Here is a 16,975-nt window from a genome sequence, read left to right as displayed (position 1 = left end):
AAGAAGTCTGCACTGTATGTTCTATGTTAACACCAGGTTAAAGCCCAACAGGTTTGTTTCAAATCACTAGCTTTCGGAGCACAGCTCCTTTCTCAGGTCAGAGCAGCACTCCGAAAGCTAGTGATTTGAAACAAACCTGTTGGACTTTAACCTGGTGTTGTAAGACATCTTACTGTAGAGAATTAATAACAAGGATGTATAGGCCAAGGATTATCACCAGAGAAATGAAGATAGAAATTCACAACACTGTTCATGTAGAGGGTTGGGACGGCACGGTGGTGCAGTGGTTAGTACTGCTGCCTCACAGAGCCGGGACTGGGTCACTGTCCATGTGTAGTTTGAACATTCTCCCCTTGTTTGTGTGGGTCCTACCCCCACAACCCAACGATGTACAGAGTGGGTAGATTGGCCACGCTGAATTGGATTGGATTTGGATTGGATTTGTTTATTGTCACATGTACTGAGGTACAGTGAAATGTATTTTTCTGCGAGCAGCTCAAACAGATCATTTAAAAGTAATATTTATTGTCACAAATAGGCTTACATTAACACTGTAATGAAGTTACTGTGAAAATCCCCCAGTCTCCACACACCATACGCTGAGGGAGAATTCAGAATGTCCAATTCACCTAACAGCACGTCTTTCGGGACTTGTGGGAGGAAACCGGAGCACCCGGAGGAAACGCACGCAGACACGGGGAGAACGTGCAGACTCCGCACAGACAGTGACCCAAGCCGGGAATCGAACCTGGAACCCTGGCACTGTGAAGCAACAGTGCTAACCACTGTGCTACCGTGCCGCCCATGAAGCAATGTAAAAAGCAAAACTTAGTTTCAAAGTGCCTTCTCCAATAACTGGGTTATGCATTTTCCTCTCCAACAACTGGGTCATGCTAAACCAAAGTCCAATTGAATTTCAAACCTAATTTATTAACCTTCAAGACCGTTTGCCACCAATGTTTCTGTTTATAACTCATCCTATTTCCAGCAGCCTTGTCACATGGAGACTTCATCATTGTCCTTTCGGTCCTCTCATTCTAATCCTTCCACAAACTTACATCTGTCCACATCACGTCTCACATTGAGCCCTGCTCATCAATTCTTCTGCCGTCACTGGCTTACACTGTTCCTGAACATAGTGAACTCCAAATTCTCATTCTTGGCTCACTGGCTTCCCTTTGCAACCTCCCCCAACCTTGCATTCTTAATTCCATTGTTAATCTAACCTACAGTGCATCCTTCACCCTAACGTTGGTCATAGTCCCTTCAGTCGCCACGCTCTTTGGAATTCCCTCCTAAATCCCTGTTTCCCTTCTCTCCCAATCACATCTCTCCACTATAACTTGCAGAATCTGTGCAGTGTGAACATACATGGAACGGGAGGCTGGATGCAACAAAACTGATTTATTCTGAATACAAAGTAACTCTCCACTCCCCAAAGGGTCTCCATCCACGACCTGCACCCAGGTTGTGGTTTTTATACGATAACGGCTCCCTCGTTAAAGAGGAAGCGACGCCCCATTTCCGGGGAAGTTCATATTCCGTGACGATGACGGGGCACCGGATGGTCCGGGCACCGCGACCTCTGTGGGAGATGTAACAATACTTTTCCTCTTTTTCCTCTGTAAAGTGCGTTGAGAGTGCTTTATTAAAGGTATCAAAGTAAGTTCATGTTGTATCTGAAACCTTGGATTCCCTTTTCTTGTCTCAGATGCTGTGGGACTGGTTACATATTTTCAGCATTTTCGACTTCTCGGTTAGATTTTTAGTATTTGTGATTTTGCTTTGTCAACTCCAAGTTTAACATTAACAGTTTACTTTGGGAATGCTAAATTATCACCATCTGAGACCAGAGATCACAGTGCAGTGGGACTGAGGGCTCAACAGGAGTAAATACCCCAGCACAGGACGTGTGGAGCAGCTAGAGAGAGCAAGCAGCAGATGAACAGGGCGTGTGGAGCAGCTAGAGAGAGCAAGCAGCAGATGAAATGGGAAAGGACAGAGTGAAAAGGTAATTATGGAATGAGCCGAATTCTAAAGGGTAGAAATGGCGAACTGACTTCTATTTAGACAGTTCCATTCACAATTGCAGGACATCACCAAGTGTTGCACTGCCAATGATGTGCTATTGAACTTAATAGGAAAACGCACACTGAAAACTCCCACAAAAAGCAGCAAAATTAATTACCTCATCATTTTCTTCAATGATGTTCGTTGAGAGAAATATGGGAGAGGTAACCAGAGAGAACCCGTGCTCTCTTTGAACAGAGCATGGGATCTACTGCGTCCACCTAAAAGAGCGGATAGTGCAAATATTGCAACGCATCTGAAAGACAGTGCAGCTCCCCCTAAGTACTGACCCTGTGACAGTGCAGCACTCCCTCAGTACTGACCCTCTGACAATGCAGCTCTCCCTCAGTACTGACCCTCTGACAGTGCAGCTCTCCCTCAGTACTGATCCTCTGACAGTGCGGCGCTCTCTCAGTACTGAGCCTCTGACAGTGCAGCTCTCCCTCAGTACTGACCCTCTGACAGTGCGGCACTCCCTCAGTACTGACCCTCTGACAGTGCAGCACTCCCTCAGTACTGACCCTCTGACAGTGCGGCACTCCCTCAGTACTGACCCTCTGACAGTGCAGCCCTCCCTCAGTACTGACCCTCTGACAGTGCAGCACTCCCTCAGTACTGACCCTCTGACAATGCAGCTCTCCTTAAGTACTGACCCTCTGACAGTGCGGCACTCCCAAAGTACTGACCCTCTGACAATGCAGCTCTCCCTCAGTACTGACCCTCTGACAGTGTAGCACTCCCTCAGTACTGACCTTCTGACAGTGCAGCACTCCCTCAGTACTGACCCTCTGACTGTGCGGCTCTCCCTCAGTACTGACCCTCTGACAGTGCAGCACTCCCTCAGTACTGACCCTCTGACAGTGCGGCACTCACTCAGTACTGACCCTCTGACAGTGTAGCACTCCCTCAGTACTGACCTTCTGACAGTGGAGCACTCACTCAGTACTGACCCTCTGACAGTGCGGCACTCCCTCAGTACTGACCCTCTGACAGTGCAGCAGTCCCTCAGTACTGACCCTCTGACAGTGCTGCACTCCCTCAGTACTGACCCTCTGACAGTGCAGCACTCCCTCAATGCTGACCCTCTGACAGTGCAGCACTCCCTCAGTACTGACCCTCTGACAGTGCAGCACTCCCTCAGTACTGACCCTCTGACAGTGCGGCACTCCCTCAGTACTGACCTTCTGACAGTGCAGCACTCCCTCAGTACTGACCCTCTGACAGCGCAGCGCTCCCTCAGTACTGACACTCTGACAGTGCGGCGCTCCCTCAGTACTGACCCTCTGACAGTGCAGCACTCACTCAGTACTTACCATCTGAGAGCCTAGCACTCCCTCAGTACTGACCCTGTGACAGTGCAGCTCTCCCTCAGTACTGACCTTTTGACAGTGCTGCTCTCCCACAGTACTGACCTTCTGACAGTGCAGCACTCCCTCAGTACTGACCCTCTGACAGTGCAGCACTCCCTCAGTACTGACCCTCTGACAGTGCAGCGCTCCCTCAGTACTGACACCCTGACAGTGCGGCGCTCCCTCAGTACTGACCCTCTGACAGTGCAGCACTCACTCAGTACTTACCATCTGACAGCCTAGCACTCCCTCAGTACTGACCCTGTGACAGTGCAGCTCTCCCTCAGTACTGACCTTTTGACAGTGCAGCACTCCCTCAGTACTGACTCTGACAGTGCAGCAGTCCCTCAGTACTGACCCTCTGACAGTGCAGCACTCACTCAGTACTGACCTTTTGACAGTGCAGCACTCCCTCAGTACTTACCATCTGACAGCCTAGCACTCCCTCAGTACTGGCCCTCTGACAGTGCAGCACACCCTCAGTGCTGACCCTCTGACAGTGCAGCACTCACTCAGTACTGACCCTCTCACAGTGCGGCACTCCCTCAGTACTGACCCTCTGTCAGTGCAGCACTCCCTCAGTACTGACCCTCTGACAGTGCGGCACTCACTCAGTACTGACCCTCTGACAGTGTAGCACTCCCTCAGTACTGACCTTCTGACAGTGGAGCACTCACTCAGTACTGACCCTCTGACAGTGCGGCACTCCCTCAGTACTGGTCCACTGACAGTGCAACACTCCCTCAGTACTGACCCTCTGACAGAGCTGCACTCCCTCAGTACTGACCCTCTGGCAGTGCAGCACTCCCTCAGTACTGACCCTCTGACAGTGCTGCTCTCCCACAGTACTGACATTCTGACAGTGCAGCACTCCCTCAGTACTGACCCTCTGACAGTGCAGCACTCCCTCAGTACTGACCCTCTGACAGTGCAGCGCTCCCTCAGTACTGACACTCTGACAGTGCGGCGCTCCCTCAGTACAGACCCTGTGACAGTGCAGCACTCACTCAGTACTTACCATCTGACAGCCTAGCACTCCCTCCGTACTGACCCTGTGACAGTGCAGCTCTCCCTCAGTACTGACCTTTTGACAGTGCAGCACTCCCTCAGTAATGACCCTCTGACAGTGCAGCTTTCCCACAGTGCTGACCTTCTGACATTGCAGCACACTCTCAGTACTGACCTTTTGACAGTGCAGCACTCCCTCAGTACTTACCATCTGACAGCCTAGCACTCCCTCAGTACTGACCCTCTGACAGTGCAGCTTTCCCACAGTGCTGACCTTCTGACATTGCAGCACTCTCTCAGTACTGACCCTCTGACAGTGCAGCACACCCTCAGTACTGACCCTCTGACAGTGCAGCACTCACTCAGTACTGACCCTTCACAGTGCGGCACTCCCTCAGTACTGACCCTCTGACAGTGCAGCACTCCCTCAGTACTGGCCCTCTCACAGTGCGGCACTCCCTCAGTACTGACCCTCTGACAGTGCAGCACTCCCTCAGTACTGACCCTCTGACAGTGCAGCACGCCCTCAGTACTGACCATCTGACAGTGCAGCACTCCCTCAATACTGACCATCTGACAGTGCAGCACTCCCTCAGTACTGACCCTCTGACAGTGCAGCACTCCCTCAGTACTGACCATCTGACAGTGCGGCTCTCCCTCAGTACTGACCCTCTGACAGTGCAGCACTCCCTCAGTACTGACCCTCTGACAGTGCAGCGCTCCCACAGTACTGACCCTCTGACAGTGCAGCACTCCCTCAGTACTGACCCTCTGACAGTGCAGCACTCCCTCAGTACTGACCCTCTGACAGTGACTCCCTCAATACTGACCCTCTGACAGTACGGCACTCGCTCAATACTGACCCTCTGACAGTGCGGAACTCCCTCAGTACTGACCCTCTGACAGTGCGGCATTCCCTCAGTACTGACCCTCTGACAATGCAGCGCTCCCTCAGTACTGACTCTCTGACAGCGCAGCACTCCCTCAGTACTGACCCTCTGACAGTGCGACACTCCCTCAGTACTGACCCTCTGACAGTTCTGCGCACCCTCAGCACTGTCCCTCTGACAGTGCAGCATTCCTTCAGTACTGACCTTCTGACAATGCAGCGCTCCCTCAGTACTGACCCTCTGACAGCGCAGCACTCCCTCAGTACTGACCCTCTGGCAGTGCAGCACTCCCTCAGTACTGACCCTCTGACAGTACAGCACTCCCTCAGTGCTGACCCTCTGACAGTGCAGCACTCCTTCAGTACTGACACTCTGACAGTGCGGCACTCCTTCAGTACTGACACTCTGACAGTGCGGCACTCCCTCAGTACTGACCCTCTGACAGTGCGGCACTCCCTCAGTACTGACCCTCTGACAATGCAGCGCTCCCTCAGTACTGACCCTCTGACAGTGCAGCACTCCCTCAGTACTGACCCTCTGACAGTGCGGCACTCCCTCAGTACTGACCCTCTGACAGCGCAGTGCTCCCTCAGTACTGACCCTCTGACAGTGCAGCACTCCCTCAGTACTGTCCCTCTGACAGTGCGGCACTCGCTCAGTACTGACCCTCTGACAATGCAGCGCTCCCTCAGTACTGACCCTCTGACAGCGCAGCACCCCCTCAGTACTGACCCTCTGACAGTGCAGCACTCCCTCAGTACTGACCCTCTGACAGTGCGACACTCCCTCAGTACTGACCCTCTGACAGTTCTGCGCACCCTCAGCACTGTCCCTCTGACAGTGCAGCATTCCTTCAGTACTGACCTTCTGACATTGCAGCACTCTCTCAGTACTGACCCTCTCACAGTGCAGCACACCCTCAGTACTGACCCTCTGACAGTGCAGCACTCACTCAGTACTGACCCTTCACAGTGCGGCACTCCCTCAGTACTGACCCTCTGACAGTGCAGCACTCCTTCAGTACTGGCCTCTCACAGTGCGGCACTCCCTCAGTACTGACCCTCTGACAGTGCAGCACTCCCTCAGTACTGACCCTCTGACAGTGCAGCACGCCCTCAGTACTGACCATCTGACAGTGCAGCACTCCCTCAATACTGACCATCTGACAGTGCAGCACTCCCTCAGTACTGACCCTCTGACAGTGCAGCACTCCCTCAGTACTGACCATCTGACAGTGCGGCTCTCCCTCAGTACTGACCCTCTGACAGTGCAGCACTCCCTCAGTACTGACCCTCTGACAGTGCAGCGCTCCCACAGTACTGACCCTCTGACAGTGCAGCACTCCCTCAGTACTGACCCTCTGACAGTGCAGCACTCCCTCAGTACTGACCGTCTGACAGTGACTCCCTCAATACTGACCATCTGACAGTGCGGCTCTCCCTTAGTACTGACCCTCTCACAGTGCAGCACTCCCTTAGTACTGACCCTCTGACAGTACGGCACTCGCTCAATACTGACCCTCTCACAGTGCGGAACTCCCTCAGTACTGACCCTCTGACAGTGCGGCATTCCCTCAGTACTGACCCTCTGACAATGCAGCGCTCCCTCAGTACTGACTCTCTGACAGCGCAGCACCCCCTCAGTACTGACCCTCTGACAGTGCAGCACTCCCTCAGTACTGACCCTCTGACAGTGCGACACTCCCTCAGTACTGACCCTCTGACAGTTCTGCGCACCCTCAGCACTGTCCCTCTGACAGTGCAGCATTCCTTCAGTACTGACCTTCTGACAATGCAGCGCTCCCTCAGTACTGACCCTCTGACAGCGCAGCACTCCCTCAGTACTGACCCTCTGGCAGTGCAGCACTCCCTCAGTACTGACCCTCTGACAGTACAGCACTCCCTCAGTGCTGACCCTCTGACAGTGCAGCACTCCTTCAGTACTGACACTCTGACAGTGCGGCACTCCTTCAGTACTGACACTCTGACAGTGCGGCACTCCCTCAGTACTGACCCTCTGACAGTGCGGCACTCCCTCAGTACTGACCCTCTGACAATGCAGCGCTCCCTCAGTACTGACCCTCTGACAGTGCAGCTCTCCCTCAGTACTGACCCTCTGACAGTGCGGCACTCCCTCAGTACTGACCCTCTGACAGCGCAGCGCTCCCTCAGTACTGACCCTCTGACAGTGCAGCACTCCCTCAGTACTGTCCCTCTGACAGTGCGGCACTCGCTCAGTACTGACCCTCTGACAATGCAGCGCACCCTCAGTACTGACCCTCTGACAGCGCAGCACCCCCTCAGTACTGACCCTCTGACAGTGCAGCACTCCCTCAGTACTGACCCTCTGACAGTGCGACACTCCCTCAGTACTGACCCTCTGACAGTTCTGCGCACCCTCAGCACTGTCCCTCTGACAGTGCAGCATTCCTTCAGTACTGACCTTCTGACAATGCAGCGCTCCCTCAGTACTGACCCTCTGACAGCGCAGCACTCCCTCAGTACTGACCCTCTGGCAGTGCAGCACTCCCTCAGTACTGACCCTCTGACAGTACAGCACTCCCTCAGTACTGACCCTCTGACAGTGCAGCACTCCCTCAGTGCTGACCCTCTGACAGTGCAGCACTCCTTCAGTACTGACACTCTGACAGTGCGGCACTCCCTCAGTACTGACCCTCTGACAGTGCAGCACTCCCTCAGTACTGACCCTCTGACAGTGCAGCACTCCCTCAGCACTGACCCTCTGACAGTGCAGCACTCCCTCAGTACTGACCCTCTGACAGTGCAGCTCTCCCTCAGTCCTGACCGTCTGACAGTGCAGCACTCCCTCAGTACTGACCCTCTGACAGTGCAGCACTCCCTCAGCACTGACCCTCTGACAGTGCAGCACTCCCTCAGTACTGACCCTCTGACAGTGCAGCACTCCCTCAGTGCTGACCCTCTGACAGTGCAGCACTCCTTCAGTACTGACACTCTGACAGTGCGGCACTCCCTCAGTACTGACCCTCTGACAGTGCAGCACTCCCTCAGTACTGACCCTCTGACAGTGCAGCACTCCCTCAGTACTGACCCTCTGACAGTGCAGCACTCCCTCAGCACTGACCCTCTGACAGTGCAGCACTCCCTCAGTACTGACCCTCTGACAGTGCAGCTCTCCCTCAGTCCTGACCGTCTGACAGTGCAGCACTCCCTCAGCACTGACCCTCTGACAGTGCAGCACTCCCTCAGTACTGACCCTCTGACAGTGCAGCACACCCTCAGTACTGACCCTCTGACAGTGCAGCACTCCCTCAGTACTGACCCTCTGACAGTGCGGCACTCCCTCAGTTCTGACCTTCTGACAGTGCAGCACTCCCTCAGTACTGACCCTCTGACAGTGCAGCAGTCCCTCAGCACTGACCCTCTGACAGTGCAGCACTCCCTCAGTACTGACCCTCTGACAGTGTGGCACTCCCTCAGTACTGACCCTCTGACAGTGCAGCACTCCCTCAAAATAACTCCCTCCAAGCATTGTTGGCATCTTTGAATCTGTCTATATATATGTTTCTGGAACATCCCTCTTCATTCACCTGAGGAAGGAGCAGCACTCCGAAAGCTAGTGACATCGAAACAAACCTGTTGGACTTTAACCTGGTGTTGTAAGTCTTCTTACCAAGCTCACCCCAGTCCAACGCCGGCATCTCCACATCAAAATAACTAAGCAGAGCTTTGAATTATGGGTCAGTTCTAAGGAGTAGGTTTTGAACCATCAACTCTCTGACCCGAAGTCAAGAGTCAGTGCTGCCCCCAGAGCCAAGGTGGGAACTTGGAATAATAATGATGTGGAGATGCCGGCGTTGGACTGGGGTGAGCACAGTACAAAGTCTTACAACACCAGGTTAAAGTCTAACAGGTTTGTTTCGATGTCACTAGCTTTCGGAGCGCTGCTCCTTCCTCAGGTGAATGAAGAGGTATGTTCCAGAAACATATATATAGACAGATTCAAAGATGCCAGACAATGCTTGGAATGCGAGCATTAGCAGGTGATTAAATCTTTACAGATCCAGAGATGGGATAACCACAGGTTAAAGAGGTGTGAATTGTGTCAAGCCAGGACAGTTGGTAGGATTTCGCAGGCCAGATGGTGGGGGATGAATGTAATGTGACATGAATCCCAGGTCCCGGTTGAGGCCGCACTCATGTGTGCGGAACTTGGCTATAAGTTTCTGCTCGGCGATTCTGCGTTGTCGCGCATCCTGAAGGCCGCCTTGGAGAACGCTTACCCGGAGATCAGAGGCTGAATGCCCTTGACTGCTGAAGTGTTCTCCGACTGGAAGGGAACATTCCTGCCTGGTGATTGTTGCGCGATGTCCATTCATTCGTTGTCGCAGCGTCTGCATGGTCTCGCCAATGTACCACGCTTCGGGACATCCTTTCCTGCAGCGTATGAGGTAGACAGCGTTGGCCAAGTCGCACGAGTATGTACCGCGTACCTGGTGGGTGGTGTTCTCACGTGTAATGGTGGTATCCATGTCGATGATCTGGCACGTCTTGCAGAGATTGCCATGGCAGGGTTGTGTGGTGTCGTGGTCACTGTTCTGAAGGCTGGGTAGTTTGCTGCAAACAATGGTTTGTTTGCAGAAACTTATAGCCAAGTTCCGCACACATGAGTGCGGCCTCAACCGGGACCTGGGATTCATGTCGCATTACATTCATCCCCCACCATCTGGCCTGCAAAATCCTACCAACTGTCCTGGCTTGACACAATTCACACCTCTTTAACCTGGGGTTACCCCATCTCTGGATCTGTAAAGATTTAAAGCATTGTTTGGCATCTTTGAATCTGTCTATATATATGTTTCTGGAACATACCTCTTCATTCACCTCTGACAGTGCATTCTCCTGAGGAAGGAGCAGTGCTTCGAAAGCTAGTGGTTCAAAACAAACCTGTTGGACTTTAACCTGGTGTTGTAAGACTTTTTAATAACAGCAGATACACAGCAGGTCTTGCTGCATCTCAGTGGAGGAGACAGAGTTAATGTATTGAGACTAAATGAGTGGTTATGCTGATTTTATTCCAGCATTCTCTGCTTTGATATCTGATTTCCAAGATCTGCAGTATTTTGCTGCCTTTGACATTTTGCATGTCGCCCCTTGTCCTGAAAAACATTCTTTCGAGTGACTGGCCTATCTGAGTTTTAACTCCAAACTTTCACAAATGGCAGGAGCAGCGTGTGTGTGTTGTCTGAAGGTCAGCTTCATGACTTTCTCTGTGGTGTCATGTACAGGAAGTCGGTTCTCTACCCTCTGGAAGCTTGTAATGAGTTTGGCAGAGATGCCATCTCCTAACCACTGCTGACAATGCATTGGTCTCTGGTTCATTGAAATGGGACAAGCTGGGGATCATGAGCTAGGAAAAGACCAAAAGGTGAAAGCCGACCATCTTGAAATTGCCCTTTTATAATAAAAGTGAAAATTTGTAACAGTTTTAAGCACTTGCTATTCGAGCAATGCATTTTGCCTCACTGACACTAATAAATTTGTAACAGTTTTAAGCACTTGCTCTTCGAGCAATGCATTTTGCCACACTGATACTGGCACCAGCGCCTGCCTGATCGATCTAATTTCCTGACCCCAGATGTGCTGGCAGGTTTGGGCTCACCATTCCTAAGACGTGCCACTCTCATTCCACCATAGTTTGGTGGAAGGGTAGATCGACAGATACTCAGGCGTAATCGGGGCTGGTTCAGCACAGTGGGCTCAGGCAGCTGGCTTGTAATGCAGAACAAGACCAGCAGTGCTGGTTCAATTCCTGTTCCAGCCTCCCCAAACAGGCACCGGAATGTGGCAACTAGGGGCTTTTCACAGTAACTTCATTGAAGCCTACTTGTGACAATAAGTGATTATTATTATTATTAATAATTTAGACGTTGATATTTTGCTGGTTGTCTTATCCACTGTCACTGATACTCACCATTTGTCTTTACTGATGAAATTCAAGGCATTCCCTTGATTGTGGAGTGTTTCCAAAGCAGAGTGCTACCGATAATCACAAATCATTCAGTGTTGCTGAAGCTTGAGCAAATATTAACACAGTTATCAAGCTGATAATTTTTGCTTCCTGTACAAACAACACAAAGCACAAGGTGAAGGTTGCTCAATAAACAGTTTTTCAGAGTTGACATTTCACTGCTGAATTGCATTGTTAACAAGGCAGCATCAAATAATAGAACAGGCAATAAAACATGCTACTGTAGGATGCAATAAATGATCGATAGGAACTCGTTTAGAAACAGTTGTCTGCTTCAACAAGATAGCCTGTCAGGTACAAGCCACTGTTGTATATCATCAATTCGTAACAGCTTCAACTGACAGGATTGTGATATACCTGTTGACCATCATTTATATGAGGAACTTGCTGCTGATTTTGGGAAGCTCTCACGATCAAACTAACTGCTGTTTGGCTCTTCCCCGGCAGCACCATCTCAACTGCAACTTGTAGTTACAGAGCACTTGAAGTTAAACTTGCCAGAATATTCATAGAATCATAGAATTTACAGTGCAGAAGGAGGCCATTTGGCCCATCGAGTCTGCTCTGGCCCTTCTAGCCCACGTACCTACCCTATCCCCGTAACCCAGTAACCCCCACTTACCCTTTTTTGGATACTAAGGGCAATTTAGCATGGCCAGTCCACCTAACCCGCACATTTTTGGACTGTGGGAGGAAACCGGAGCGCCCGGAGGAAACCCACGCACACACAGGGAGGATGTGCAGACTCCGCACAGACAGTGACCCAAGCCGGAATCGAACCTGGGACCCTGGCGCTGTGAAGCAACTGTGCTAACCAAAAAACAAAAAGTATTACCGAGTAAAGTTTGACACCATAGGGACATATAACAAGGAACTGCAATGGTTCAAGAGAGTGGTTCATCCCATCTTTTAGTAATGGGCAATTAGTGTTGGCCTTGCCAATGCCGCTCACATTGCATAAATGAAAAAACTGGGGCTAGGTCAGGGGTAGAAGATCAAGCATGACTTTGAACAGCAGGTGAGGAACTATGTAGCATGAGCTCCTCCTATTTTTTTGATGGTCTTATGATTAAGGACCTAGGTTTTATCGAGCATATGAGCGGCAGAGAGAGAGATTTAGCCAAAGAATTCCAGAAACCTCGATACCGGAAGACCCAGTCACCAGTTCTGAGGCGTTTAAAATTAGGCACACAGAAGAGGCCAAAGGTCGTTTTTAGTGATTAATTCAAGGGATACGTGCTTCGCTGGCTCGGCCAGCATTTACTGCCATCCCCCAACTGCACAGGAGAAGGAAGCGGTCAGCTGCCTTCTTGAAGCGCTGCAGTTCCTGAGGTGTAGGTACACCCACAGTGCTGTTAGGAAGGGAGTTCCAGGATGTTGCCCCAGCGACAGTGAAGGAACGGTGATATATTTCCAAGTCAGGGTGGTGAGTGACTTGGAGGGGAACCTCCAGATGTTGGGGTTCTTGTCCTTCTAGATGCTACAGGTCATGGGTTTGGAAGGTGTTGAAAAAGCCTTGGTGAGTTATTTTGGTGCACCTTGTAGACAGTACACACAGCTGTCACTGTGCGTCAGTGTTAGAGGAGTGAATGTGGAAGGGGAGCCAATCAAGCGGGCTGCTTTGTCCTGGATGGTGTCGAGCGTCTTGAGTGTTGTTGGAGCTGCACTCACCCAGGCAAGTGGAGAATAGACCATTACACTTATTATGCCTTGCAGATGGTGAACAGCTTTATGAAGTCAAGGGGTAATAAGTTAGTCGTCTCAGTATTTCCAAGTTCTAACCTCTTGTGGCCACAGTATTTATATGGCTATTCCAGTTCAGTTTCTGTTCAATGGTTGCACCCAAGGATGTTGATAATGGGGAATTCAGCGATGGTAATGCCACTGAATATCAAGAGTAGATGATTAGATCCTCAGAAGCGGTCATTGCCTGGCACTTGTGTGGTACGAATGTACCTTACTTATCAGACCAAGCCTGACTTTTGTCCAGGTCTTGCTACATTTGGACCTAAGACCATAAGACATAGAAGCAGAATTAGGCCACTCGGCCCATCGGATCTGCTCCGCCATTCATTCATGGCTGCTATTTCCCGTACTGGCCTCCCCGAACAGGCGCCGGAATGTGGCGACTAGGAGCTTTTCACAGTAACTTCATTGAAGCCTACTTGTGACAATAAGCGATTATTATTATTATTATTTTTTTCTGGTCCCCATTCTCCTGCCTTCTCCCCTGATCCCCTTATTAATCAAGAACCTATCTATCTCTGTCTTAAAGACACTCAGTGATTCGGCCTCCACAGCCTTCTGCGGCAAAGAGTTCCACAGATTCACCACCCTCTGACTGAAGAAATTCCTCCTTAGCTCTGTTTTGAAGGATTGTCCCTTTAGTCTGAGATTATGTCCTCTGGTTCTAGTTTTTCCCACAAGTGGAAACATCCTCTCCACGTCCACTCTATTCAGGCCTCGCAGTATCTTGTAAGTTTCAATAAGATTCCCCTTCATCATCCTTCTAAACTCCATTGAGGACAGACCCAGAGTCCTCAACCGTTCCTCATACGACAAGTTCTTCATTCCAGGGATCATTCTTGTGAATCTCCTCTGGACCCTTTCCAAGGCCAGCACATCCTTCCTTAGATATGGGGCCCAAAACTGCTCACAATACTCCAAATGGGGTCTGACCAGAGCCTTATACAACCTCAGAAGTACATTCCTGGTCTTGTATTCTCACCTTCTAGACATGAATGCTAACATTGCATTTGCCTTCCGAACTGCCAACTGAACCTGCACATTAACCTTAAGAGAATCGTGAACAAGGACTCCCAAGTCCCTTTGTGCTTCTGATTTCCTGAGCATTTCACCATTTAGAAAATAGTCTATGTCTCCATTCCTCCTTCCAAAGTGCATAACCTCACACTTTTCCACATTGTATTCTGTAATGACCTCCAATTGGCATTATTGGTTGGCCAATTGGAGTATGAGCTCCCTCAATGATAGCTCAGGCTGTAGGCTTTGTGAGGCAGTCTTAAGTTGACTGGGATGCTAGCAGCACTGTTTGGAGCTGCTCTTGTACATAAGTTACTGCAAATAAACACTGGTGTGGTGACGGAACCCCTGCCTCCTGTGGATTATTACATATTCCATCTGCCACTTCTTTGCCCACTCTCCTAGCCTGTCCAAGTCCTTCTGCAGCCGCCTGATTCCTCAATACTACCTGTCCCTCTACATATCTTTGTATCATCTGCCAACTTAACAACAGAGCCTTCAGTTCCTTCTTCCAGATCATTAATGTATATTGTGAAAAGCTGTGGTCCCAGCACAGACCCCTGAGGCACACCACTAGTCACCGGCTGCCATCCTGAAAAAGACCCCTTTAGCCCCACTCTCTGCCTTCTGCCAGTCAGCCAATCCTCTATCCATGCCAGGATCTTACCCTGAACACCATGGGCTCTTAACTTATTTGACAGTTTTATGCCGCACCTTGTCAAAGGCCTTCTGGAAATCTAAATAAATCACATCCACTGATTCTCCTTTGTCTAACTTCCTTATTGCCTCCTCAAAGAACTCTAATAGATTTGTCAGACATGACCTTCTCTTGACAAAGCTGTGCTGACTCAATCCTATTTTACCGTGCACTTCCAAGTACTTCGCGATCTCATCTTCAACAATGGACTCTAAAATCTTTCCAATGACTGAAGGCACGCTAACCGGCCTATAATTTCCCGTCTTCTGCCTTCCTCCCTTCCTAAACAGTGGTGTTACATTAGCCACTTTTCAGTCCTCTCGGACCCTCCCTGCCTCCAGTGATTCCTGAAAGATCACCCACAATGAACATAAGAACAAAAGAACTAGGAGCAGGAATAGACCATTTGGCCTGTCGAGCCAATGAGATCATGGCTGATCTTTTGTGGACTCAGCTCCACTTTCCAGCCCGAACGTCATAACCCTTTATTCCTTTATTCTTCAATAAATTATCTATCTTTATCTTGAAAACATTTAATGAAGGAGCCTCAACTGCTTCACTGGGCAAGGAATTCCATAGATTCATAACCCTTTGGGTGAAGAAGTTCCTCCTAAACTCAGTCCTAAATCTACTTCCTCTTATTTTGAGTCTTTCACCCGCCAGTGGAAACAACCTCCCTGTATCTATCCTATCTATTCCCTTCATAATTTTGTATGTTTCTATAAGGTCCCCCCCTGCATCCTTCTAAATTCCAACGAGAAATGCCTCCACAATCTCCTCAGCTATCTCTTTTAGAACCCTGGGGTGTAGTCCATCCGGTCCAGGTGATTTATCCACCTTCAGACCTTTCAGTTTCCCCACAACCTTCTCCCTAGTGTCGGCCAGCACACTCACCTCTGCCCCCTGGTTCTCCTGGAGCTCTGGTATGCCACTGGTGTCTTCCACTGTGAAGACTGGTGCAAAGTAACTATTCAGTTCCTCTGTCATTTCTTTGTTTCCTATTACTACTTCTCCAGCCTCATTTTCCATGGTCAAGTCACATATTCGTCTTAGCTATCCTGCCATTCCCACTCTGACTAACAGATGGCACTGATAGCAATCCTGAGATGGTGCAAGAGGGAGGGATTCAAATTCCAGGGACATGGGAACCGGTTCTGGGGCGTACAAACCGGACAGTCTCCACCAAGCAGGACCGGAACCAATGTCCTAGGGGGAGTGTTTGTTAGTGCGGTTGGGGAGGGTTTAAACTAATATGGCAGGGGGGTGGGAACCGATGCAAGAAGTCAGAGGGAAGTAAGGTGGGGACAGAAACAAAAGGCAGTAAGGGGAAAAGTGGAAGGCAGAGAAACCAAAGACAAAATACAAAAGTGCTCACATTACATCATAATTCTAAAAGGGCAGTAATGTCAAAAATCCAAGCCTGAAGGCTCTGTGTCTCAGTGCGAGGAACATTTGTAATAAGGTTGATGAATTAACTGCGCTGACAATCATTAACGGATATGACGGAATTGAGATCACGGAGACCTGACTCCAGGGTGACCAAGGACAGGAACTCAACATCCTTAAAGGGGAGGGGGAACAGTCACAAGTTGTGGTACACATCGGTACCAACGACATAGGTAAGAGAAGGGACGGGGATTTAAAACAGGAATTTAGGGAGCTAGGGTGGAAGCTGAGAGCCAGGACAAACCATATTGTCATCTCTGGTTTGTTGCCGGTGCCAGTGAGGTGAGGAACAGGGAGCTAGTGCAAATAAACACATGGCTACAGGGATGGTGCAGGAGGGAGGGTTTCAGGTACGTGGATAATTGGAGCACATTCTGGGGAAGGTGGGACCTGTACAGACAAGACAGTTTGCACCTGAACCAGAGGGGCACCAATATCCTGGGAGGGAAATTTGCTACGGCTCTTCGGAGGGGGGTTTAAACTAATTTGTCAGGGGGCTGGGAAAACGAGCTGTAGTCCAGGAGCCAGTGTTGAGTGTAGTGAGGTACTGAGGAGGGTATCAAGGTCGCAGGAATGTACCGGCAGACAGAAAGTTGGGTTGAAGTGTGTCTACTTCAATGCAAGGAGCATCCGGAATAAGGTAGGTGAACTTGGAGGGTGGATTGGTACTTGGGACTACGATGTTGTGGCCATTATGGAGACATGGTTAGAACAGGGACAGGAATGGTTGTTGGAAGTTCCGG

At 50.2% G+C, this 16,975-nt stretch overlaps 1 protein-coding gene across 4 annotated transcripts in view; it reads left to right on the top strand.

Moving 5' to 3' along the window:
- Positions 1-16,975, top strand: part of LOC140411248 (phosphofurin acidic cluster sorting protein 1-like) — a 911,105-nt gene that overhangs the window by 173,545 nt on the left and 720,585 nt on the right. The window contains exon 1 of one of the 4 annotated variants that reach the window (XM_072500374.1): positions 1,869-2,011. The exons of the other annotated variants lie outside the window; for them this stretch is intronic. Within the exon in view, the coding sequence (XP_072356475.1) occupies positions 1,989-2,011 (23 nt within the window). The 5' untranslated portion in view covers positions 1,869-1,988. Of the gene's footprint in view, positions 1-1,868; positions 2,012-16,975 lie in introns of those variants that run through there. 4 annotated transcript variants of the gene reach the window in all.

The sequence above is a fragment of the Scyliorhinus torazame genome, chromosome 4, assembly GCF_047496885.1.
Source record: "Scyliorhinus torazame isolate Kashiwa2021f chromosome 4, sScyTor2.1, whole genome shotgun sequence".
NCBI lineage: Eukaryota > Metazoa > Chordata > Chondrichthyes > Carcharhiniformes > Scyliorhinidae > Scyliorhinus > Scyliorhinus torazame.
Note: the sequence above shows the minus strand (reverse complement) of the source record. Positions and strands in the feature narration are given on the sequence as shown.